Here is a 26,998-nt window from a genome sequence, read left to right as displayed (position 1 = left end):
TTTAATCAATAATTGTTTTTGATAAAACTAACTTATTTTTTAACTTGGCTATATATTCTGATGATTATGAGCTAATAAATGAATAATTTAAGTTCTTAGTTTAATTAAGTGTATGATAACAGTACACAAAATTTGTTTTTGTTTTGAGTTGAGTATAGTACCATATTTCATTAAAAGAGTTCAAAGTTATAAACATTCCAGTTTGTAATTCAAAGTTTAAACATGATCAAATAGTCTTTTTTAACTTTATTAATTTTATTATAGTTTTTGCTTTATTCATTTTCATTTTGTTTTATAACATATGAATGAAATATTAAATTTTATAACTAGTTTAGATAAAACAAGTGATAAATATAGATTAATAATTAAAAATTGTTTTGGAAAATGTAATGGAATATTTTAAACTAAGTTACATTATCTCTTAATAGACTTGATTTTGTTCTTAGTCTATTTATAATAGATTGCATTAATATAAACTGTTTGTTTTAAACTGAAATTTTAAAATATATATATTGAATCTTTTATAGAGCTAAGAATAGTTTTCTTTTTTTTTTGTAATTTTAGTGGGACATTTTAATAAAGTATAACCCATGTTTATAGTTTATGAATAAGTTTTGTTGATTATTCTCTTTAAAAAAATTCTAAAGTTTCCAGTAAAACTAACAATTAAACTTTATGTTTTACAGAAAAAACTATTATATTGTCATACCTATAAAGATATGTTAAAGTGTGTATATAATGTAAAGCCATTCTTGACAAATATACTATTTGATAATTATACCATTGTTTCTTCTATTTTAGTCGTCTTTTATTTTTTTATGTAAGCATTAATATTTTTTATAAAACTGCTGTGCAAGTTTAACAAACTCCTGGTTTAAACTCTAACCTTACCATAACAAATAAATTTATTTAATCAATAAAAAATCAATGCATTTATTTTATACATAAAGAATTTACAAAATAGTTTGCACTTGAAAATTTTCAAAGTTTAAATTTCTATAAAGGTGTGGTCATCATGTGTATAGTTTTTCAAACAAAAAAGCTACTGAACATTACAAAAGATTTTATTGAAGGCACAAACAATGTTTTACTGAAATTTTATCTCCTACATTTTTGAGCAGAGTTTTTACACTTTCATAGTCTTATATAAATAGAAAACTAAAACCTGTTATTTTTTCTTAATACTGTGGTAAAATATTTTTATAATATACAGAATGATTTTTTTTTCCATTTTGGTAATAAAATTTTAAACTAAAAAAATTTACTAATTCAACATATTTTTATAACTATTGTAAGGAACACTACTTAGATTTTGAGAACTGAGCTCAACAAAAAAAATGTTTTTAGTGAGTTTTAAATTTTTCAATAAAATTTAAAAGAAAAATGTTGCAGTTCTTAGGTTTGTATCAAAAAATTTTCACAAAAAAAATTATGTCTCAAAAAATGTTCTATAAAACTAAATTATATTTCACACTTATAGCTTTCATTTAAAAGCCAATGTTATGTAATCTAAAAAAATGTTTGACATCTCACTATGCCTTGAAAATAATTAGAAATTGATTTGCGCTTTATACTATTATAAAGTGTTTATAACTAAAAAAAAGAATAACTATAAAAGTATATTTTGTGTAGGTTTTTAACAATATAATCACCCTTTAATATTGTATTTATTTAAATTTTTATGAAAAAATAGCCATATTTCATGTGTTTTTAAAACCTTTATTTAAGTATTCATAAAATTAATAGCCAATATTATAAGGTTTCTTAAAAAAGTTTAAATCAAAAATTTGTTTACTTCCACTTCAGAAAGTGTAAAAAGATAAGAATACTTTTATTGTTTTATAATTATAATTTTTTGTTTATCTTTACTTTGCTGTATAAAAAATGTTTTTTTTACTTTCTTAATTGATATATTTGTCCATTTATTTATATATAAAAACTCAAAGTTTTTACTTGACACTATCTTATTTGGTTGTATCATTGTTGCAAAATAATTTCTTTTTAATAATTTATTAATATTTATTATGATATCAATAATTGTTTTATATTTCACATTTATAAATAAAAAATATTTGTTTACATAATGTTCTTATTAAAATCTAAACTTTGTTGTTTTTATTATTATTAAAAACTAGGCTAAGTAACATTGTTTCATCTGACTGTTATCTCAAATTGATAAGAATATTATTATTCACTTTTTTAAGGGTTTTAATTTTTAACTGGTATTTATTTATGTTAGCTTTAAAGGTCTATCCAATTTTAACTTTTGATATTTTAATTATACAAATACTTTATTCTGTAGACTATTTTTCAAAAGTTAATATGTGTAACTGAAAAATTGTGTTATATGATTTTAAAAACTGGTCCAAATTTTTAGATCACTTCATTTAAGGCCATAGGGGGGTAGAAGCCATTTTTTGACCAAAAATAACATATAGACTTATATTATAGTAAATTTTATAATCTTTCAGATGCTTTTTTTAGATTTTAAAAATAATAAGTAACTTTTTTTTTATGACCGGTCATATAAAGGGTTGTCTTTATAGAGGGTATATAAAGGGTAACTTTAAAGCTGTTTTTCTCGAGTTTTTAAAAACGGGCTTTAAAATCTATCTTCTCCTTCATTTTTCAATCAATCTTCTTCAAATTTTTAGGAAATGTTCCTTACACTATGAGAAAAAAACGTTATTTGTGAATTTTAATAATTTTAAAAAATAAAAATTTTATGACAAAAATTAAAAAAAAAAAGTGATTTTTTATCAAAAAAAAAATTTTTTTTTCAAAAAAAAGGTATTTTTACTTGAAATTTTTTAAAGTCACAATTAACGTTTTTTGTTATTGTATAAAGAATAGACTGAAAGTTTGAAGAAGATTGCTTAAAAAATGAAGGAGGAGATAGATTTTGAATGCATTAGTCTTTTTTCGCCGTTTTAGTTTTTTCTTCCCCATAAGGAACCTGTTATGCGGCCCGACTTTGGCCGGTCATATCTCAAAAACTAATTCGAATTTTTAAAAACGGTAAAAAGCAACTTGAAGCTTAGTAAAAATTCTATAAAATAAGATCAACTTGTAAAAAACATGGTCTACCCCCCCCTATGGCCTTAAATTTCTAAAAAATTTATAAACTCTTTATTTGTTTAAAGAAAATTACACTTGCTTAAAGTAAATTTTTTTTGTAATTGAGCAAACTATGTTACTTTACAGAATATTTTAAACTTATACTATCAATATAAAACTATTCAAATTTATAAATAAATTATAAATTTGAAAAAAAAAAGTTTATAATGTTAAGAATTTTATTTTCAGAGAAACTTGCTTCTATAAAAATAAATCTTCTTAACATCTTGTTATTTAGACCTCACAATATAATTAAAGATGAGATTGTTATTTATGATCTTCTATGGTTTTACTTAAATAAAAAGTATATATAATAAAAGGTATAAAGCTTGACTATAAGTGATTGTTGACATGCAATTAAATAACTTTTCTCAAGTTTCAAAAAATTAATTTATTTAGTTATTTTTGTTATCAATTTTTATCAATGACCCTATTCTTATTTTTTAAGTTGTTAACTCAAAATCTAAAGAATAAGTTATTTTAGTATTATTCTATTAAACTATCAGTTGAATACAAAAGCAACCATAAATTTTTGACCTTTTTTTGAATATTGAATTTGTTCATAAATTCAATTAATTGTAAAGCAGTTGATTTGACTCAAGATTTAAAAAGGATTAATGTGTTACATATATCTTTTTATAGGTTTTGATTTAAATACAAAACATGTCTGGCAAGCTCAGCCTGCTGAAGTCCCATTTGAATAGATTCGCCCACACCATCAGGAGGCTCAGCCAATTTCAAAGAAACTATGCTCCCATCGTCCTCGAGATGCCGGCCCTTTCTCCCACCATGGAAGAGGGCTCCATTGTGAAGTGGAACGTCAAAGTGGGGGACCAGATTGAGATCGGAGACGCGTTGTGTGAGGTTGAAACTGACAAGGCCGTTGTGACTGTTGAGTCGAGCGACGAGGGAAAGATTGCCAAGATACTCAAGGAAGAAGGGTCGAAGAACATCAAGCTTGCAGTGCCGATTGCGATCATTGCTGAAGACGGTGAGGACCTTGCAGAGGCGGCCAGCTTTGTTCCAAGCAGTCCAGTTGTAGAAGAGAAATCTGAGCCGGTTGCTCAAGCTGTTGACTCAATGCCAAGTGAAAGCAGCAATGATGGCCCCAAATCTGTTTTCAATCCCATCTTGTCATTGTCTCCTGCAGTCAGGCAGGCTGTGGAGTGGTACAATGTTCAGCCTTCCCTTGTAACTCCTTCAGGAAAAAATGGAAGGCTGCTGAAAGGAGACGTGCTTAAATACATTGCTGAAAACAATTTGACAAAGCAAGTTATAGAAGCAAAGCCTACTCCAAAATCTGAGACTGCACCTAAACTGGTCAAAGCTCCCGTTGAAAAGAAAACTTTTTCAGCACCTAAAACTGAAGCACCACAAACCATAAACCGCAGACAAAAGGTCAAGTATGAAGACGTTGAGCTTTCAAATGTGAGAAAGATCATAGCTCAGCGGCTGACAGAGTCCAAGCAGCAGATACCACACAGCTACAACTCCATAAGCTGCAACGTTGACTCCATAGTCCAGCTTAGGAGCCAGCTTAGGCAGAAAGGCACCAAGCTGTCCATGAACGACTTTGTGGTGAAAGCGGCCGGGTTGGCTCTGCAGCAGAACAAACTGGTCAATTCTGTTTGGAACAGCAAAGGGGTGGTTGAAGAATCTGCCAGCAGCGATATTTCAGTGGCAGTAGCAACCCCTGGCGGCTTGATAACTCCCATCGTCAAGTCAGTAGAATCCAAAGGGTTGGACGAAATTTCAAGTGAGACAAGGAGCTTAGCAATGAGGGCAAGAGAAAACAAGCTGAGGCCAGAGGAGTTTCAGGGTGGCAGCTTCACCATATCCAACCTGGGAATGTTTGGCATCAGTGAGTTCACTGCTGTCATAAACCCACCTCAGACCTGCATCATGGCAGTAGGAACCACACAAAAGAAGATCAGGCTTAAGAGTGAAGGTGACTCTTCTGAGGAGCCACAGCTGGAAGTTAAAAACGAGATGACAGTGACACTGAGCAGCGACAGCAGAGTGGTCAACAATGAAGAGGCATCTGTTTTTCTTGAAACCTTCAAGTCACACATTGAAGATCCTATTTCAATGTTTATGAAGTGATTGTCTGGTAAACTTGTAAAAAATTTTTAGTTAAAGTTTAACTGTCTTTTCTCGTTTTTTATTTATTATGCAATGTGTTTGTATATTGCTTTTTTACTAAAAAATGTTTTTAGTAAATTAAGTTAAGCTAAAGTTCTAACTATTTAAAAATTTCTTATGTACTACATCTATTTATAGTTTTCATAATGTATTTATAGTTCTAAACTATATTAAAAAAAATGTTTTAAAGTTTCAATTTTCCTTCAGTATATATGCTTGATTACTTACTAAAATTTAGAATTAAAGTAAATATAGTCTAAAGATTTTAGTTAGGCTTTAGGATGTATAAAACTTTTTAATTAAACCATGAAATAGATTAAAAAATAAAACTTTTTAAAAATAGAAAACAAGTTATAATTACATAGTAAACGCATGATATTTGTTGAAGTGAGCTTTTGTTTTAGGACTTATGTTTTTTAGTTGCATTTATACACAATGTTAAGTTCATTTGTACGTTTTTTCTCAAAGACTTGAATTAAATGAGTATAGTTTAATTTTTTTTTCAAACAAAAAGCAACTTATAAAACTTAGCTTCTTAAACTATTTTTTAATAATTTTTATCAATCTTAGTTGAAATATATTATTAAAAATATGAAATAGCATGATAATATTATTAATTAAGTTGTATGTCTCTCATAAATTATTGTTAATCTTTGTTGTACTAAATATGTTTCATTATTGTAAAACTTTTAAAATCAATTTTTAAATAGTTAGTTAGTCAGTTTATACAAGTCTATTCTGAAAATAGTTGACAACTTTTGGGTCTCTATTATTTTGAAAATTTACTTTAGTAAAGTTGTATTACATTCAAAATTCTTCTTGATTAAAAGCATTTAAACTTACTATCACATGTGTAGAAGAATTAAAATATTTTAACTATTTCAAAAGGAAAAAACAGTTTCAACTTGCTGGTTCTTATTCAAAACAAAGAAATCAGTTCAAACTTTTATTGCTGAACTTTTGATTGCAGAAATACGATTTTATCAAGTAACTAAATATCACATAAAATGGCAAACAACGAGTGTACGGAGAAAGTGTGCTTCGAAGCGAGGAAGAAGTGGCTTCCGTTCTACAACGGGGGCCCTGTCGACCCGATCCGCCAGACCGACCAGCACTTCGCCTGCAGCTACAACCACCAGCTGAAAGTGATGTCGTTGCTGGACGGCACCGAAGCTTGCAGCGTGGACATGGAGGGCGATGACGAAATAGTGTGCTTGTACGTCACAAAGGACAGCAAGTACATTGTGACCGCATGCAGGTATGGTGTTGGTTTAGCATGATTTAAGCTTAGATTATATTTGAATAATATTTTAAACAATTGAAGATCGTTACGAGTGAAACATTGTATTGTTAATAAAATTTAAAATTTATTATTGATAATTTAAGTTTACCAAATATTGCAATATTTTTATGTACGGTTGTATGCAGTAATAATGCTTCGGACTTGTTGTACATAAGTTCATGTAAGAATTGCATCTTTTTAGGCGTAGATTTAATTGGTAGGACTTTTTACGTTTTTTTACGTTAGTTTTAAATACGTTGTGACTGCTTGCAGGTAAAACTTATTTTGAATGTATAAAGTTCATGTTAGGGCCGCGTGTCACTGCATGCAAGTATGGTATTGGTTTAAATTTGAATTGTAAAATTTGCAGTATTTTATGTGTGTATGTGTAGTTATATGCAGGTCAGACTGCTTGGGATTGGTTGTACATAAGTTCATGTAAGAGTTGCAATTTTTTTGTGCGTAGTTTAAATAATTTTAATACCTAAATACTTTAATAGTTCAACTGAATGTAGTACGTATAGTTTAAGTTTAATGTATTTGCACTGTGTTTGCCTTTAATTAAACTTATCCCTAGTGTTTATTCCAAAAGAAACTTATTTCTTTGGGATTAAATGAAAAAAATGAAAATTTATGTTCTAATCTTATAGTGACTACAATTTATTAATATAAAATTTATTTTAGATTTTAATATTTATTTTATTTTTTATAACTTTTATATCTTCTATTTTTTAGATGTGATACATAACTAAACTAGGTTGCCAAAAAACCTGGAAAAACCTCGAATTTGAGAAAATTTTATAAACCTTGAATTTTGAATAAAAATCACTAAAAACCTAGAATATTAAACAAAATAACTAAAAAACGATAATTTTTTTTTGTCATCATAAATTTTCTTTTTATTACAAATCACATTTGAAGAAACTTTAAGATATCTTTTCAATGTTTTATACTATTTAACACAGTTTATTACCTTTAACTTAATTTTAAACTAAAAATATACCAAAAAATGTAATATTTAAAAAACTGGGAAGAAATTTTGAAAACCTGGAGAAAATTTGCCAAAAACATTTTGCAATCCTGACTGAAACGTCTTGTTGGACAAAATATTATATCGTATTTAAAAGTTTGTTAAACTACATTTTGCAAATATGTGGAGTCTGTATAATTTCTCAAAGGTTTTTGAGTAGTAGGAACTAAAAAAAGGTAGTTAAAAGATTTGGACTAGGATAATTATCTGACAATACTTGTTTGATGCATACATTTTCCAACGATTTTTGAGTAGTAGGAACTAAAAGGATTTAAAAGGTTTTCGCGTAGTTAAAACTAAAAAATGAAGAAAAAAGTCTTAAACTATTTATATAACACATTTAAGTCAATCTTTGAAAATCTCACAACAGGAGCTCGATGGTGAGGCAGTGGAAGCTGCAGATCGACGAAGACAACAACGGCGTGACTATCGACAAGAGCTGCGTGCGAACGTGGAAGTCCCTGCCCCGGATGAACCCCTCCCCCGTCTCCTGCATGGACGGCGACAAGACTTCGACGCTGGTCGCCGCCGGTTTCGCCGCGGACGGATGCGTCATTGTTAGTTTGTTGTTTGAAACTTAAGTAAAGAGCATTTTTGTGGAAAATTAGATATTTCAAGTTTATTTTAAGTAGATTTTTCTAAAATCATTTTTGTATAACCAACAAAAGCGTCATTGTGAGAGAACTTTTGCTTCAAACTCAATTTTCAATTAACTTTTGTTGGTAGCATTTTGACTAGTAACTTTTTCGGAAATTGTTTGTAAAACCCATCAAACGATGGTTTAGTATTTTTAGAAAATTGTTTGTACTTCAAATAAAAAAAAAGTTTATTAAGTTTTTTATCGTGTTCAATTAATAGGGTTTGTTGTGAAACTTTTGCCCTGAACAACATAAAAAGTTTATCTAGCTAATCAATAGTAGCATATATAATTAATCAAGTACTTTACATGGTTAACTTTTATTTGTAACTTTTATGCTTCTAAAAATTGGTTTTACCTTATATGTAATTTTTTGTTTTTAGTTTAATAACTTAACATTATAACATTTTACATTTTATTTGTTTCAACTAAATTTATTTATATTAGTTTTCATTTAATTTCAAAACTAATTTTTTTTAACTTTAATCTTAAGTTAAAAAACTTTTCTAACTTAATAAATTCTAAGTTGAAATAATACTATAAGTTATTCATTTTTTACTTTAGTTTGGTTGCGATAGTTTTAATTTACTATCAAATCAATCTGTTCCAATATAATTTAAGTCTTATTTAACATTTGAAATGAAGCAAATAGTATAAAAGCTCCAATTTAGACTTTAAAATAAAACCTTTCATTGTTTTATTATAACACTTCAATGATATACGGCTTATTCAAACAGAAGTTTAAAGTCGTTACACAATGAATTTTTGTAATAAAACGACGAAAGCTTTTATTATTGTTTGGTTTTATTTCACTTGATGGTTTTTTTTAAAAGTTTTTTAAGCATTTGCTACAATAAATTAGCAAAGCCTATCTATAATTTTTGGGTTTTGCTTTTGATCCCAGCTATTTTAGCTTTAGAAACCAGGTTAACATTTTGCGGTAACATTATTATCATTTGTTAAAAACATTTAAGATGATATAATTAGTAAACAACGTTAAAAGTTTTTATTTCGCTCTAAATCTAAATTTAGAGTAAAAGTGCAGTAAACTAAAGTATAATTCTTTTTTAATTAAATTTGGAACGAATCAAGTTTGAAACGTAAGGTTTAATGAAAAGTTTGAGATGAACGCCAGTTAAAAGAAATGATCAGAAAAAATAAAAAAAAAATGTTTATGAAAAAGTTAATACATGTTTATGCAAAAGTATTTTCAAATATGTTTGTAAATATTGAGTAGCTGTAATATTTTTGCCTTTAAAATCCACTTGCATGTAAAAAATATCTTTGAACTTCAACACTTTTTTGTGATGTTTAAGTTTTCTTACCAACATATAGTTAAAGTTAAACTTGTGATAGTTCTGTACGACTAGTAAAACGTAACTTGAAGTAAAACTTAATTCCATACAAACTAATCTTGGTGAAAACGCGCAAACTGTTTTAATTAATTCGACAACAAAAACTCCTTTTAACTTCCTCACCAACTAGTTTGAAAACCGATGAATTGATAAAGTTCCATCAGTACCTTGTAAAACAGTTGCATGGCTATAATAAATTGAAGTTTTTTAAGCTGTGAATTTCAATGTTAACGGAACTTGTACTTTTTTATTTGATTCATCGTAAGCTCTTTGTTTTTAAACTTTTTGTGCAATTCTGTCAGTTTAAAATAGAGTATATAGTAAAAAAATATGAATCTAAATCTGCCGAACGCCATTTAAGTTTCATCAGTAAAATTCCTAGCAAAACTCATGTTTATTAAAAAATATACATCAAGTTTAAAAACAGTCTTATTAACAAGTTTATTCATAAAACTGCCAACAGGTGTGGGACTTGTACCAGAAGTTCGTCACCCACCAGTTCAAATTGGACGCCAGCAGGATAGAAGCCGTCAGGTTCCACCCCAGCAAGTTACTATTAGCAACCGCAAGCTCCAACAACACCATCCGCGTGTTCGACCTCGAGAAGAAGCGCTTCGTGGCGCAGCTGAGCGGCCACCTGAGCACTGTGACGTCACTGTTGTTCCTGAACGACGACGTATTGCTGACGGGCGGCAAGGACAAGGTCATCAAGGTGTGGGAGGGCTTCGCCGGCGACAAGAAGATGCCCGGCCAGCCCGCCGAGACCCTTTCCTGCTTTGAGAGCGTGGAGAGCCTGATGAAGACCGGAAAGGAGGGCGAGTTCGCGGTGGCCAGCGGCAAGGGACAGCTGTCCGTGAGGAGCCTGGAAAAATCCGCTCCGACGAGGAAGAGCACGGAGGTGTTGCAGGACTGCAGCGAGATCGTCACTTCCGACGCCGTCATGTTCAACGGTAAAGTCTTGCAAGTGTTCAGCGACCTGACGATGAGAGTGGTCGACTTGGAAACTCTGGAGACGGTGAACAATTTCGCGGGAAAGCTGAGCGAGGTGACGGGGGTTCACCTGGCGGGAGAGGACAACAAGCACATGATCGTCGTCACTTCGTCTTCCAATTTGTTGCTCTACCAGCGCGACTCTTCCTCATTAAAGATCCTGCAGGGCGGCCACCAGGACTTTGTCACCGACGTGGCGGTCTTCAGCGGCGGCAAGTTCTTCGTGTCGGCCAGCAGGGACGGCCAGATCGCCCTGTGGAAGCTGGAAAATGGCGAAGCCTCGTTGGTCACCACCGCCAGGGCGCACAACTCTTCCGTGACGTGCGTGTGCGCGCCGGACTACGAGAAGGCCGACGTGTTCCTGACGGGATCAGTCGACAGGACCATCAAGAGCTGGAAGCTGGTCAAGTCCAAGGAGACGAAAAAGTACAAGCTGAAGGCCGTCAGCACCGCCGTGCGCCACAAGGACGAGGTCAACTTCATCGACGTCATAATAAAGGACAAGGTCAGGTACGCGGTGAGCGGGTCGCGCGACAGGACCGCCATGCTGTGGTCGCTGCCCGACCTGGAGCACGAGTTCACGTTCGAGGGGCACCGGCACGGCGTGTGGCAGGTGCGCTTCAGCAGGACGGACAAGACGGTCGCCAGCTGCAGCGCTGACGGCACGATCAAGCTGTGGTCGGTCGACGGCAAGGCGTGCTTCAAGACCATCGAGGCGCACGACTGCAGCGTCAGGGCGATCAGGTTTGCTTGTTTTTATATCATGTATATATTTTATTTTGGATACTTAGTTGCTGTATAAAGAGTAACTGTGTGAGTTTAAAAAAATATTAACTTTTGTTAGCATTGTGTTCTGCTGATGATAGATTCTCGAAACATATATAATTTATCGAACAGTGTGTCTTGTTTATTTTATCGCATATTCATTTACTTTTTGTTATATTTTCTTTACAAAACATTTATTTGAAGGTTCATCAACGACGACACCAAGATCGCCTCGGCCGGCTCCGACGGGCTGATCAAGGTGTGGAGCGTCCAAACTGGCGACTGCCTGCTGACGGTGGACGCGCACGACGAGGAGATCTTCTCGCTGGAGCACTGCGACGGGGTGCTCACCTCCGGGTGCGCCGACGGCACCATCGCCGAGTGGGAGGACCGGAGCGAGCAGGTGGCCAGGGAGGAGGAGGAGAGGCGGGAGGAGAACTGGCGGCTGCAGGACGAGCTGAGGATGCTGCTGGAGGAGAACAACGTGAGCAAGGCGCTGAAGCTGGCGATCAGGCTGGAGCAGCCGAGGAACGCGCTCAGGACGCTGCAGAAGCTCAAGTGCGACGAGCGCACATTGAAGGAGGCGCTGGGCAAGGTGAGCACGACGAAAGCGAGGACGCTCATCAAGTTCGCCGCCGAGTGGAACACCAACAGCAGGACGTGCCGCGAGGCGCAGGTGGTGCTCAAGTACCTCGCGTCCATCTACACGTCGGAGCAGCTGCTCGAGATCGACGCCATGGAGGAGAACTTGAAGGGGCTCATTGCGTACACGGACAGGCACTTCGACCGGCTGAGCAAGATAAAGCAGCAGTTCGCCTTCGTCGACTACACCCTCTACCAGATGAACTTCGGATAGATTTGTTTGACGGATGATTGAAGAAATGGTTTGGTTGTTTAAGGGATGACCATTTGAACTTTTGTTGATTCGTGAACATTTTTTGATCATACTCGACGGGTTTTAGTAAATTTATTTAGGACATTTTATCGCTTAGTGATTTGGTTTTTAATATTTTGAACTAAGTATTATAATGATTTTAGAAACTTTTTATTTTATTAAGTAATTTTTTTTACGTATTGTCTTTAAAGATATTTAACTGTTTTATGTTAACAAAATCTTGTTGCTTATTTGATAATTTTCTCTTACGCATACAACCGTAAGGTTAAAATATGAATTTAGAAGTTTTAAATCGAAAATAAATTTGAATTTTTGAAAAGAAAAATGTGTTTAATTTTCCACACGAAAGTATAGCTTTGCAACATATTTACTTATTATCATTTTTAATTAGTGTATTGTATGTCATAGTTTGTTTGCTAATATTAATGTTGTTAAATTTTATTTTAAGTTAATTAAAACACCATATATTTAAAAAATGGAGCACTCAAGAGGGCTGACCGAGTACATTTACAAGGGCGAGGGGTGCGCGGGAATCATCAAGCAGCGGTTCTCAGACTTTCACGTCAACGAGGTCGATTTGCAGGGGAAAGTCGTTCATTTCGACTCGAGTTGCATTTCGAATAAGGAACAGCCCGGTAACGCGTCTAATCAAGCGGAACCGAAACAGGCTGAAAATAAAGTGAGTGCTTATTTTTTACCATGTGTGATCGTTTGTCTTTTCTTAAATAAATATTCAAATAGTTTAATATTTCAATGAATACTAGTTTTTATTTTGTGTCTTCAAATTTGTTGAAATAAGTGTTCAATTAATATAAATTCAAGGAAGAAAATGCGCAAGATTTGGAGATGGAAATGAAGAGTCTCAGAACGATTTTACCAGAAAACCACGAACCGTTCAGTAGCGACCAGGTCGACATGCTTGTCAAAATTCAGGTCGAGAAAGGTTCGAAGCAGTACGTCAAGCTTGCAGTGGGTAGTTTTTTTTGTGTGAATGAGCAAAAATATCAGCTAAAATTATATTTGTAAAATATGTTAAGTGAAAAAAAACACTCTGAGTACTTTAAGAGTCTTTGTATTTGGTGATAGTTTTTAATTAATTTAAGATTACTGAAATTCAAAGGTCGACGACTTGAACAAAGTATTTTGAGCAATAAGGTCAACTAAAAAGAATTTTATAGATAAAACATGTATATGTATATATTTACACTTTAAGTACTTTAAACATGTGTTATTTGAATATAGTTTCTGAAAATTATTTAAACTCTTAGGTTGGCGACTTGAACAAAGTTGAAAGAACGAAAGTTCACGAGTTTGTGAGAAAATATTTCTCTTCTCTCGAAAGTAATTTTCTGAAAAACGCCGAAGGAGTCGCTTTCATTAAAATAACCAGATCTAAAAAAGGTATGAGTTTTTTTCTACCAAAAAACTTTATTTATTTAAATAGTATTTTTATTAGCTCATGTTTATGAAACAAGTTACTGTAGTCGTACTAAAGTTGTTTTAAGAAGTATAAACTTAAAACTTAATTTTTTTGGTAGCTTCTACCTACTCATAAAGTTCTAAAAAGTATTTTTGTAAAATAGTTAAATACAAACAGACGTTTGATTATGATAACAGTTGCCATAAAATATTAAGCCTCGACGTTCAGTTTCTAACTTAAACCGTGTTATAAACAGGTTAAAACTGTAGAATATTTTTTTTTATTCACTTCTATATTAATGAACTAACTTTTGGTAAGCAGCAGTTAGCAATCGAAGAAAAAAAAAATGCAACATTTAAATTTTTGTATAATATTTCCACGTGTTCTTAAACAAAGCATGTGAGCAATCAACATTTAATTTCTAACGTTATAAATTAACATGTGACAAGTAAAACTTCAACAAATAATTTTTCAACTCAATAAATTAATATGTTACTAAAAAAGCACGAAAACTCATCATTTCTTATAAACAGGGAACAGCAGGAGAAGGACGAAGGAGGAGGACAAGAGAAGCCAGCTGGTGTACAAGTTCGTGCTGCACAAGCAGAACATTGGCACCATGGACGCGGTGAGTCTCATGTGCAGCAAGCTGAAGCTGAAGAACCACAAGAGCTTCGGGTTCGCCGGCAACAAGGACAAGAGGGGAATCACCGTGCAGGCTGGTAAAATTGTGGTTTTTTAAATATAAGAACAGAATATGTTTAGTTGTTTTAGAATATGTTATAAGTAATTTTAATTTGTGCAGGCTGGTTTTTGAAAATATAAAAGTCGTGGTTTTTTAAATAGAATATGTTTTAGTTGTAAATTTGTTGTTTCTTTAACCTAGTATATATCAGTAACTAAAGGCGTTTTATTTCAAGCTTTGTTGTAAAAAATAATTTCAACTTGCATAGGTTCAAGTGTAATATTATGTATCTAAATCAAAGTGCTTTGTGTTATCTTGTTGTTACATAAGTTATTAATAATAGCTTACCAATGCGAAATAGTTTTTAATATTTTATAGGAAATGACGTCTCCAGTCAGCCCGCAAAGGTTGATGCAAATCAACTCGAAGGTGAACAATTTGCGGGTAGGAAATTTCAGGGTCGTGCCTCAAATACTCAGGCTGGGCGACCTGAAGGGAAACAAGTTCACTATTGTCATCAGGTTTGCACGATAGTTAGATCATTATTTAGACTTTGTAGTGAATAGATTGTTTGTGCTTGTTTAAGATTTGTATTTTTTACCTGTTTTCTAATTTTTAGTATAAGTTTGTGGAATGACAAAACATTATATTAACACGTATACATTTTTTTTGCTCCATCTACATTTAATAATAGTAAAAACCAACGAAAACACTTTAAATATGTTATAGTGTATATGAAAAAAAAAGAAACATAATAGGTCTATTATAGTGATTAATTTTATAGCATAAAACAATGTGTAAGCTGGGTAGGTGTCAAATATGCGCGAAGACACTTTTGCATATGGTCCTTTTTGCATGGATAGAAACTTTTTATTATTTTTACTACCACTGTTACCCTTGCCATTGTTTGGTAACTTGTATTTTTCTTATTAACTTTTTTTCTTTAATTCTCAATGTCTATCCTTACCCTTGGTCAGTTTTTGAGTTTTTATGTTAATTTTTAAATCACTTGTACCCTTAATCCTTATTCTTGGTAGGTTTTTTTTTTAATTTATATATATTTTTTAATATTCCCTCGTTCAAAAAAGTCTTCGTGCATATTTGACCCGTCCCCGTACAAGCTTGTACTTTCAAACGAGTTTATGCCATCAAAATCGCTTTGAACAGTCTTTGACAATAATAAGAAAAAAAATTCCCAAAACGTGAAAAATTTTCAATTTTCTCACAGGGACGTGCAAAAGGAAGGGTTCGACGCGGAGGCGGCGTTCAAGTCGCTGGGCGACCACGGCTTCATCAACTACTACGGCATGCAGAGGTTCGGAACCAGGAAGGTCGCCACGTGCGACGTCGGCGTGAAAATACTGCAATCCGATTGGACGGCCGTGGTGGACCTCATCCTGTCTAACGCCGTTGACAGTTCGTTGTTTGTTCTGTGATTTGGTGGCAAGTTAGATCAAAATGTGTCTAGCTGGAATAATTTTGGTTGAAATTAATATAGTGTCGGTATATGGTCAAGTTTAATTTGAAATGGAAGCAATAATAAAGTTGAGTAGTTTTTAGTTGACAACGGTGAATTTTTTTACACTGTTTCTACTCAATCACTGTACCTAAGCCACTGTTACTAATTTAAAAAAACGCCACCTAGGCACGCAGGAACTTTTTTTTTTTTTTGGAACTTTTAAACTTAGTTTGTAAAATTGTAGCATTATGAAGGTAATCATGAATTAATTTTTCTCATTTCAGACTTGCACGACGAGGAAGTGGCGGAAAGCGTGAGGAACTGGCAACAAGAAGGGAACGCGCAAAAGTGCTTGACCAAGCTGCCGTTCAAGTTCACCGTCGAAAAAAATCTCCTGCGCGGCATCGTCAGATGCGGTTCGTGTTTTATTCTGTTGTTGGTTTAATTTTTTTAACGTGAGTTTTGATGCGGTCCAGTCTTGTTGAAAGTTTGTGTAAAACAGCTGAAACGGAGTTGAATGACACGCTGGTAGGTTCAACAAACTGATTTTGTTGGTTTAAAGTTTGTTAGTAAGCTGTTGACTATTGTATGTCGTTATAAACTTACCGCGCAATCTTACTCTTTTGTTATTAACAAATTAAAAAGAAATAACAGTACATAAGTTAAAATGTAAAATTTTATTAACCAGTTGTCAAAGAAACTATAGTTTCCATGACTCACAGTTTTTTATAAATCAGCACGAAAATTGTAAAAGGTAAAAAAGCGTTATAGTTTTATTGAAGTATTTTACGATTCTGATAAACAAAAGAGACTATAAATAGTTGTTTATTTTAAAAACATGGACTGTAATAATAAATATTTCAAAGCAGTAATAAACTTTTTTGAAAATTTTTTATGCTAGAAAGTTTATTACAGTTTCTTTGCAAGCTTTTTTGATTGGTTTAGAAAATAATAATAATGAAAACCGATCACACAAACTATTTTAAATTTTTCATCCTAAATTTTGTAAATTTTTGGTAAACGGCAAATTATGTTTATTTTTAAAAGGACGAAGCAGTTGTTTCAGGCACCTGACATGATGTTTGCAATTTAAAATCGCGTTCTATTTGTCCATTTAATAACCCTGTCCACTTTGGCAAGCCCTATCAAAGTAAAATAGAAATTCATTAAACCTCAGAAATGAAGTGCATCTAAGTAGAACAAACAATCTAAAAAGTTAAACCTGTCGTTTGTATTTAGTATTCTTGAAAGCAACACATACCGTTTTACCTTCACAGGAACGAAACAGTTTTGTTCGAGATAATTTTTTGTGAAAAAAAAAATTACATAATTTCTCATCAAACTTATCAAAATAAACAACAATACAAACTGTAACTATTTTTCTGTACAAAATACTACAAGTTTTCGATAAACATTTCATTTTCACAGGAACGAAGCAGCTGGTGCAGGCGCTGGACAGCGTGCCGAGGCAGACGAGGCATTTGTACCTGCACAGCTACCAGAGCTTCGTGTGGAACAGGATCGCCTCCATGCGGATAAAAAAATACGGCCTGAACGTGGTGGTCGGAGATTTGGTCAAAGTTCACAACAAGTTTGTTTTTGATTGAAATTTTGGTTAACAATTAAATCGCTCCAATGAGCTTTATATACATAATCAAAAAGTGTTTTTGTGAGTTAAGTTACAAGATTTTTTTTTATATAGTTATATACTTTTGATGTTAAATATGGTTTTTTTATAACATCCAGACCTAACTGTAACTCTTTATTTTTCCACTATTTTTATTTACTATAATTTTAAGGTTTAGTAGCTTATTAAACAAAAAAGTTAGCAAAATGTTTTACTATACTAAATATTTTTTCATAAAGGTATAAAGGTTAAAAAAAATAAAATAAATTTAAGTAGCAAACATTATATTCTAGGACAAGTTAAACAAACTTTAAAAGTATTTAATTACTATATAACTTATAAAAAAATATTTTAAATACATGCATAGTTATGATATAAATAAGCTTATAAATAAGGTCATTTTTTAAGAATAACTGTATTTTATTTTATTTTTTTTTTTAGCCGAGGTAAATCAAATGAAAATGGAGAACCGGCTTTGAAGAAAGCTAAGCTACAAGAAAATGAAGAGGTATATATTTCAATATTAAGTACTCACAATTTTTTAATTACTCTTTTATACTTAAAATATAGGCAAATGTAAAGGGTATTCCTTAAGCACAAAAGGTCTCGACAAAACTTGTTACGGAGACAATATTAATATTAATACTTAAAATATCATTGTATCCTTAGAGAGTTTAATATCAAAAATAGGTTAGAAACTTTGATGATAACTTGGTGGGAAAAGTTAAGGAACAGACAAATGGCGACGCGTGGTATTTTTGTTAGGGGTATATATAAAATTATTATAAAAAAATCTTACTTTGACAACTTTAATGCAATATAGTAAAGATAGAAATATTAAAATTGCATAGAATAGTTTGTAAGCAAAAGTTTATTTAAAAATTGTATAATGTTGTTATAGTATTTAAATTATATGCTTTAATGCATCACCCCACGCGACGCCCCTGGTATGAAATTAACTCAGATTCATTCGAATTTATTTTTTTATAAAGCTCAAGCTAAATTGTTATTGAAGTTTTAATGACTATGAGTTAGTTTTGTGTCGTAGTTTTCAAAAACACTTAGATAAATAAAAATTTCATAGAACAAATACTTATTCTTTGAAATTTTTGAAGATTTAATATCTCATGAATTTTTCACTTCTTATTTAGTATTTATCATTTCATCAAATTTAAAAATATTTTTTTTAGTTTAATAATCTGACAGGAATGTATTTGAGCCACAGTCAGTAAATGTTAGCTCTGTTGTGCATGTTCACTTCTCAAATAAATCTCTACTGAACTTAATGACAAAAAGTTTAATTGTCGTGCTGTTAAATAAAGCTGATAAACAAAAGTTTTGATGCAATGATCCTCTAATAAAATGCTTAAAAACAACTTTGGAATAAGTGCTGACTTGAAACTAAGCGGAGTTATCCAGCTTCTTTGCAAGTTTAGTCCCATTCAGTTAGTTTTGGTTTTGCTAAAAATTAACTGAAATAGGTAGTTTTATTGTAAAAACTTCAAAAGTAAATGTGTTTCAAGTGCATCAAAATTTATCCCAAAAAATGGTTTAGCGTTTCGAATAGTGCCAACTTTGCAAAAAGTACCAAATAGTTTTTATGTTGAAACGTTGAATAACGCCTAACACGGTTTTAATGATTGATTCAAAAAAGTAACAAAGCATTGAAATTCTATATTCCTTTAAATGATATTTTTGAGACCAATATCGAATTTTTTTTTTTATCAAAGTATTTTATCACAGAACGGCGACGCCTCAGCGGAAAAATCTCCCAACGATTACGTCATAAAGCGCGTGACGTCACAAGAAGAATGCAGCGAGTACGAGGTGACGCAGGTGGTGCTCCCGGTTCCGGGTCATAACGTCATCTACCCCGCGTACCCGTCATCTGATGATTGTGACGTCACTGAAAACTGGTACGAGAAAATCGTCGAAGGCGACGGGCTCAAGATGACGTCGTTCGCGCATCCGAACAAGTGAGCAATTGTTCTGTTGAATATTTTTTCAGAGAAATTTGGGCTTTTAAGGGTACCTTTGTTTCTACTTTGACTGTGTTTAGATAAAGTAACTTTTGTTAGTTGCTTATTTGTTCATTGTTTGATTATGGTTTTTGTTTGTACTTTTTAACTATGTTTACTGTTTGTACTTTGTTTAACTTTTTAAAACCAGCATGTTGTTCCATTGGTGATTAGGATGTTCAGTAGATTTTGTGTAAAAGTTAGTTTAACAATATTAGTTTATTTAAATACTTTTAGAAATACCAGCTTTATCAATAGCTTGAAATTCTTAGATAATTTTTGTATTTAAGTAATGAGTTTATCTTAATTTGTTCCAACTTAATAAATCTTTTAGGTAAAGGTTTCTAATTAGATAAATGACCTTTATAATCAAATGATTTTTGACACAAAACCTGTTGCATAGTATCAAAATGCTGGTAATAATAATTCTTGACTTAAAAAAAAAGTTGTTTTGCCAATATAAAAAAAATGTTATTTAATAGAGCAGCTAGAAAATATTAAAAATTGTGTTGTAAAATAACAGTAAATTTTAAAAGCTATCAGAATATAAATATCATTAATGTTTTTTTTAAATTAAAAATATAAACTTTTTAATTCATCATTAGTATATGAATTTTTATTTTTTATATAGATTAGTTTTATTCAAACTTGCTCTTTTTTTTATCAGTTATTAGATTCTAATTTTATAAAAAATACTTTTGAAAAACAATTTTTTAAAGGTGTTATTCATTGTGTGGGGATTACAGAAACTTGATATCGAAAGTTGGCGATTTGAGTTACGAGTTTGTCAAGTATGAAGATTACAAAATACCATTGGTGCTTTCTGATGTCGAAAAACTTGAAAATGTAAAATTTGAAGAGCAACCACAGGGAAAATGTTCGTTTTATTGTTTTAAGTTTGAAAGTACTTGAAATTTACCTGATTACATTTTATTTTTCTGCGTTGTCTGAAGAATTAATGTTAAGTAAGATAGATGTATTTGAAAATTATATTTTTGTATGTTTTCTTATATAAAGTTAGTAAATTTGTCATTTACTATATAAAAGTAGTTTTATTGAACGTTTTGCTCCCATTTAGAATTGCAGGCTCCTTTAACCTTAATGTGTTTTTTACACAATATATTAATTTGAATTGCAATTAACAGACGAGGAGAAAACAGCGTTAGTGGTGAAGTTTCAGCTCAACACGAGTTCTTATGCCACTGTTGCATTGAGGGAAATTTGTAAAACTGACTTGAGCGCTCAACACCAAACTGTGTTGTCCAGCGATAAAAATAAGAACTAATTTGAATTTTGTTCATGTTTTATTTAACAAAAAAAATTAGTTTTTAATCTACACAAATGTTTTAAATCAGTTCACTTTTTTAGACAATTTGATTCCATTTTTTTTTAATTTATATGTAAATGTAGATTAATTTAGTTTTTAGACATTTAGTTTTTAGTTTAGTGTTTTCTTTTAGTTAATATCTTTAGAGAATTAAATGATTTTATTGTGTGTGATTTTCGTGATTAATAAACAAATTTTCAGGTAAAACAAAAAGATTTAGATAGGTTATACTTCTACTATAAATTGATGTAATACTGATAAAATATCGTAAAGCAAGTAAAAGTATTACAAACTGATTACATGATTTATTGTAGTTTTTTTTCTTGCTTGAATAAAATAGTTGAAGTACATACAATGCTGTAAATAAGTATATAAATTATTATTCAGATAAGCTTTTCCTTCAACTTCAAGCCAAATTTAGATATTCAACATGTAAACTAAATTAACAGTTAAATTTACAGAACATGATAAATTTTTCAGTTGATTGAAATTTTTTGTTGAAAAATAACAAAGACTGTTAAATAGTTTTTCCGATAATTTTGTTTAATATGCTTCATTTTTCCGAAGTTTTTTTTAGTTTCTTATGATATTTGAGATTTTAATAAACATTTTCTAGTATCGAGAAACAAAGTTTTTCAAAAAAGTTAAACAACTTTAGTTTTTCTAAGATCAGAAATAAACTAAGCTATAAAAATATTTAATATATATAAAGTACAAACATTTTATTATCGTAATACTGCAGTTTTAAGAACTTTTAAACTACTTAAAGGCTTATTAATAACTAAGATACTGATGATAAAGGGAAGCATTTATTATCTAAAACTTTATTAAAAAGTTATTTTTAGTCTTTATTTATAGAACAATTTAAGAGTAACTCTTTTTAACTTAATGTCGGTAGTAGTTTTACAAGCACTCAACAGCTGAATTGCCGTAATTTGGAGTTTTTATAATTTTAGGTGGTAAATGCTACGGTTTCCGCTTACATCAAGTATTAATAAATAGAAAAGTCTCAAGTTTTACAATCACCAATGAAAGCTCCGTTATTTATGTCTTTAAAAAGAGTTTTTTTTTTTGTACAAAATTGAACTGAGAATGCCATCTATGCTACACAGTAAATTAAAAACTTGAAAGTACTTTGTCTTAATAAAAGTGATTTTATAGTTGCTTGAGAAATTTTAACAGAAGTAAAGAGTAGTATAAAGATAGTTTGTTTGTTCGGACTTATAGCACACACTAAGCCTTATTAGTTATGTCAATGTAAAAAAAACCGTTAAAATTTACTTTTTGTTAAAAAATATTTATTAAACATCTGAAACTATAATCTCTTATTTCTGAAATTTATACGGTCATAAGCTACAAAAAGGGGGCCGTGTAAAGTGGTTACAGGATGGCTCATGAGGTAATTATTTGAAATTAGGATTAAGGATTTTATGATGAAGAGCAAAAAGGTCGACGTATTTAAGGTAGTTTTTTGGAAAATGTTCTCGAAGAGGGCTATAGCTATATCAATTCTTTAAAAGGTGCCTTATAAATAAGTGTTTGGGTAACACTGCTTTATATGATCACTACTTTTTTGTGCAGTTGGTGTACTCAATGGCTTAGAGTTGTTACATTTTTATAGCTTGACTTTTTCAACATAAGAGTAAAGTTTATAGATCTAAGAAAAGAAGCTGATATATATTTATGCTTTTAATGTTTTTGTTATGCTTTTCAAACTTAGCTTAATCTAGCTCAAAATTATTTCAAGTTTGAGTAAATGTAGTTTTTGATTCTAAGTTATAAAAAAACCTTATTTTAACTTTAACAAGTTTTTTCTGCACATTTTGAAAGTGTTTATTAGTACCGCTCAATAAAATTGTTATAGTTTTCTTGCCTTTTTGCTACAACCAGTTTCTGTCTGGGTTATGGTTTACACAAAATATGTGAATCAATCACACCAAATATTAACAAAAAGACACAAATTTTAAACACACAACCTAGCAGAAAAAGGTCTACAGAATTAGATTATTTTAGAGACAGTAGTAAACTTATATTTGGAAGTTTACAAACATTTATAAATATTTTCTTGTATTAATTTCTTAAGTTAATTTACTTTTTTTCTAAATTCGTGACTATCAAGTTTCGACTATACAATTATAACATGTTTTCAACGTCCTAAGTACAACTAAGCCACATATACTTGCATCTTATTGGCATAAGCTATCCTAAGTTGGATCAATTTGACCATGTTGACTGGTTTATAATTGGTTTTGTTTACTTATTAATATGGTACACCAAATTTTTTTATTTTGTTTGATTTCTAAATTCTTAAGTTTTGATGGTAACTTTTGTTCCTATATTATGTATCATTTGTATACATTTTAAACGATCTATTGAATTGAAAGTTGTAAACCAAAAGTTATTTAATAAACATTTCTACGCTAAAATTTAATAATAGGTAACAAAAAAAAACACATTAACAGTTTAGTTAAACGTTGTATATTTCTAAAAGTTGAATTTAGTGATATACCGGGTTTGGTCTTGTTAGACCCGGTCAGACCTAATGTTGTGGGTCTGCCGGTTGACTATTAATTCAACTTACATTTTCATAACACAATTTTGTCACTCAACCTATTTGAATTATTAATCAAAAGCTTAATAGGACTAAAATCAGTTTTATAATATATACTTTAGCGTTTAATTTTTAGTTATCTAAACCAGTGCTTCTGAAATAGGGTTCCGCGACGCCTCTCAGGGATTCCGCAAAGCCTTTCGAAATTTAAAAGAGAAATTTGAAAGAAAAAAATACGTAAATCCTAAAACTTCAAAAAAAATGGAAAACATATACAAATATAGCATTCATTGATCTGCTTAGTAGTGTGTATCTAGCCGTAGGACTTTTAATTGGTATTCATTATTAATAGGTGTCCTGGTTGCGCAAATTTTTGAACATTTTTTGAATTTCTATTCTTATTGAAGTCATGAAAATACTGGTATTATCACTAAAGCAAACAATGTAGGATCAATCAAAACAAATTCTAAATGTTTACACAATTAAACTAAATAAAAAATCTTTATCAAAAACTTATTTCTGGTATAATATATAGTTTAAAATGATGTAAAAATGTTTAAAAAGATGTCTATTACTTTGATTTAAAGTTTAATATGTATAAAAGCTTATTTTTTACTTAAAAAATTCTACTATAATTTAAAAAAATCTGGCCAGGCCTATAAAATTTTAACAGAAATTGAATTTGAAATAGTTTTTTTTAGACTTACATGATAAAAAATGATACTCTAATTTTTAAAAGTGTTAACCTTTCTTAAAGGAGAAGGCTCAGAATTAGTGAAGTTCTTTTAAAATGATGTTTTTTTGGCCAGGCTAGCTTATCTCACCGATATTTTCGAAAGAATTAAACGCTTTGAACTTAAGCATGCAAGGTAAGCAAAATTCCATTTTTTGTCATGACAGACAAGTTTCAGGCGTTTAAAAATAAAATTAACTTTTGGAAGAAAAAGGTTAGCAATGGTAATTTTGCGATGTTTCACCGGTTTGATGAGGCCCATGAAAAATGCATAGAATTAAACTTCTCTAACAAAATATACAACCACCTTGATCTTTTGTCTATAAATTTTCAACATTATTTTCCTGAAGATGCTCACATCGGAAATTTATGGATTTTGAATCCTTTTATGTGTGATATTGCTTCAGAAGAGGTGAATCTTCCTACAGATACAGAAAACGAATTGCTGCAACTATCTGAAGATAACAATTAAAAATTAAGTTTCAAAGGGAAGGAGCTTTTAGATTTTTGGATATGTGCAATTTCAGAGTACTCCGTCTTAGCAAAGCGTGCAGTAAAATTTCTTTTACCATTCACCACCACTTATCTTTGCGAGTCCGGTTTTTCGCATGTAACAAACATTAAAACGAAGCAAAGTAACTGTATGCTGACTCCAACCTTATCTGCCTGTCTTCGTCTCAGTCTATCCAAAATCCAGCAGCGCATTGACATGCTTGTTGCTAAGAGACAAGTTCAAGTTTCGCACTAAATGTTTTTTATCTATTTTTCGATAGGCATCTTACCCGTTTATTACAGTAATCTGTGAATTAGATCAGGTTCATGTTCATTTCGTTATTGTTTGTAGCCCTCATTTTGTTTTTATTATGCAAGGAAAGGTTTTTATGACGTTGCGATTAATCATGTTTGTTTTCGTTTATTTATTATAGAATCATAAAATACCTATTGCCTCTGGCGCACTTTGAGTTTGACTCGACTTAATACTATTACAATTGGTATGATTTCTAACAATGATATAGTTTTGCTAAAAAAATCGTTTTTCACTAAAATTCTTTTGTTTTTTACAGGAAATATTATATTAAACATTTTATGTAAAATTAAATTAGGGGTTCCGCGGAAAAGTTGAACTTTAGAAAAGGGTTCCGCCACTAAAAAAAGGTTCAGAAGCACTGATCTAAACTGTATCAATTTTATTTTGATTTAGTTTACTATGTTTACCACAGTAGTACTTATGTTTTTTTGAATTTTATAAAACTAGTAAATTGGTTATTTACTGTATAAGAGTAGCTTTACTGAACGTGTTGCTTCCACTTGGAATTTTAAATCCATAGTATGTATTCATGCAACACATCATTTTGAATTGCAATTTATTGAACAAACAAAAAAGCGCTCAAAAAATTGGTCCAAGAACCTGGTGTAAGGAAAAACCCTTGAGGTTTTCGAGTCATACACCACGGCACCTTTCAACGTCATGTCGAGGACAAGATGAGGAGAAAACAGCGTTAGTTGTAAAGTTTCAGCTCAACACGAGTTCGTATGCCACTGTTGCTTTGAGAGAAATTTGTAAAACTGACTTGAGTGCACAACACCAAACTGTGTTGTCCAGCGATAAACATAAGAATTAATTTGAATTTCGCAAATGTTTTATTAAAGTAAAAATTTAGTTTCTAAACTACACAAATGATTTAAATAAGTTTACTTTTTTAGACTATTTGATTCCAATTTTTTTGAAAACTTGTATGTAAATTTAGATTAATTTACTATTTAGATATTTAAAATTTGTTTAAATATTTTGTAGTTAATAACTTTAAAGATTCAAATAATTTAGTTTTATGTGATTTTCGTGATTATTAAATCAATCTATAGGTAAACAAATACCAGATAGGTGTTATACTTAAATCACAAATTATTGGTATAAAAATGAAACACGGTAAAGCAAAAACAAATATTTAAAAAACCTAATACAAAAGCATTTTATTACTTAAAAGTAAGTTATAAGAATTTTATTAATTATTTTTTTCTTACATGTATAAAAGTAGTTAGGTAAAATCAAATTCTGTTAATAATTTATAAAATTGACTATTATAACTCAAGTTTTTCCTACGGTTAAAAATGAAAAAAAGTTTAAAAAAAAAAAAAAAAAAGTATCATGAAATTTCAAGTAACTGTGTAATCTTTTAACGGTAGCCATACCATACAAGAAAAAGAAAGAAAAGAATATATGTATAATTTTTTCAGGTATTTTTCAGTAGCTTGTTGCAAGCTTTAACTTTGATGAACAAAAAAGCATTGTTTTTGGTAGGTTTTGAATATAAACTGATAAAAAATTTGAAACAGAAAAAAGCCAGTTTTGAGATGAAGAAATTGAAAATTTTAAAGTTCTAAATTTAATTTTATAGACAAAAAATTCATTTACCGGACGCTGATCCATTGTGTAGCTACATTTTTTGGGTAAAATCAAAAAAGTAGTTACAACTTAATCGTTCACATCCCAACTTCTAAGACGTCCTCTGTTTTATTGTGAGGTTGTGATCTACGCTCCTTATCAGTATAATGAGAACATTTAGGCTATCTCAGAACAAATACTATATTTAACTAACTAAATTCTTTACTAAAATAGTTTATATATATTTTTTCAAAGCTACGTGAACATCAGTAATAAAAAACCTCATCAGTTTACCCATACACTAAAATATTTTCAGCTGAAATTAAGTTAAAACCAAAAAATATAAAATTCATACTCTAAGGCAATATTTTAACCTTTTAAAGCCGCTTTACAATTACCAAACGAAAACACAAATATAACAAGACGTTTAGTGCACACTAAGTATCTGTCTGAGAAATGAATTGACTCGGGTGGGAGTTAATCAGAAGAATATATTTGGTTGAAAATAAATGGGTGCAAACTGTGAGTTTACCAGCAATTCACTACGATTTTTGTTTTCATCTTAGTACTGAACTTTTTTTT

The 26,998-nt window shown here is 30.9% G+C and overlaps 3 protein-coding genes across 3 annotated transcripts; all 3 read left to right on the top strand.

Annotated features, from left to right (window-relative positions):
* The first annotated feature begins 3,763 nt into the window (after positions 1 to 3,763).
* Positions 3,764 to 5,485, top strand: LOC145842203 (pyruvate dehydrogenase protein X component, mitochondrial-like). Its single transcript, XM_082949613.1, has one exon. It carries the CDS (start codon positions 3,781 to 3,783, stop codon positions 5,218 to 5,220), a length of 1,440 nt encoding a protein of 479 aa, XP_082805739.1. The 5' UTR covers positions 3,764 to 3,780; the 3' UTR covers positions 5,221 to 5,485.
* An 823-nt stretch (positions 5,486 to 6,308) lies between these two features.
* On the top strand, positions 6,309 to 12,290 carry LOC145842039 (transducin beta-like protein 3). Its single transcript, XM_082949397.1, has 4 exons — positions 6,309 to 6,517; positions 7,942 to 8,128; positions 10,027 to 11,297; positions 11,523 to 12,290. Exons 1-4 carry the CDS (start codon positions 6,408 to 6,410, stop codon positions 12,172 to 12,174), a joined length of 2,220 nt encoding a protein of 739 aa, XP_082805523.1. The 5' UTR covers positions 6,309 to 6,407; the 3' UTR covers positions 12,175 to 12,290.
* Positions 12,291 to 12,666: 376 nt separating this feature from the next.
* LOC145842367 (pseudouridylate synthase 7 homolog) lies at positions 12,667 to 20,782 on the top strand. Its single transcript, XM_082949795.1, has 12 exons — positions 12,667 to 12,892; positions 13,036 to 13,182; positions 13,482 to 13,614; positions 14,167 to 14,351; positions 14,697 to 14,839; positions 15,547 to 15,734; positions 16,062 to 16,193; positions 17,206 to 17,368; positions 17,846 to 17,912; positions 19,148 to 19,380; positions 20,142 to 20,299; positions 20,568 to 20,782. Exons 1-12 carry the CDS (start codon positions 12,689 to 12,691, stop codon positions 20,705 to 20,707), a joined length of 1,893 nt encoding a protein of 630 aa, XP_082805921.1. The 5' UTR covers positions 12,667 to 12,688; the 3' UTR covers positions 20,708 to 20,782.
* Positions 20,783 to 26,998: the final 6,216 nt, after the last annotated feature.

The sequence above is a fragment of the Thalia democratica genome, chromosome 8, assembly GCF_965202585.1.
Source record: "Thalia democratica chromosome 8, ktThaDemo2.hap1.1, whole genome shotgun sequence".
Taxonomy (NCBI): Eukaryota; Metazoa; Chordata; class Thaliacea; order Salpida; family Salpidae; genus Thalia; species Thalia democratica.
The sequence above is the reverse complement of the archived record's forward strand: the minus strand, read 5'-3'. Positions and strand labels throughout refer to the sequence as shown.

Excerpts from the sequence above, each read along its gene's own strand:
- LOC145842203 (XM_082949613.1), top strand. The coding sequence starts at position 3,781 with ATGTCTGGCAAGCTCAGCCTGCTGAAGTCCCATTTGAATAGATTCGCC.
- LOC145842039 (XM_082949397.1), top strand. The coding sequence starts at position 6,408 with ATGTCGTTGCTGGACGGCACCGAAGCTTGCAGCGTGGACATGGAGGGC. Across the intron at positions 8,129-10,026 it reads CCGCGGACGGATGCGTCATT|GTGTGGGACTTGTACCAGAA; the intron begins GTTAGTTTGTTG and ends AACTGCCAACAG. Across the intron at positions 11,298-11,522 it reads TGCAGCGTCAGGGCGATCAG|GTTCATCAACGACGACACCA; the intron begins GTTTGCTTGTTT and ends ATTTATTTGAAG.
- LOC145842367 (XM_082949795.1), top strand. The coding sequence starts at position 12,689 with ATGGAGCACTCAAGAGGGCTGACCGAGTACATTTACAAGGGCGAGGGG. Across the intron at positions 12,893-13,035 it reads CGAAACAGGCTGAAAATAAA|GAAGAAAATGCGCAAGATTT; the intron begins GTGAGTGCTTAT and ends TATAAATTCAAG. Across the intron at positions 17,369-17,845 it reads TTGGTCAAAGTTCACAACAA|CCGAGGTAAATCAAATGAAA; the intron begins GTTTGTTTTTGA and ends TTTTTTTTTTAG.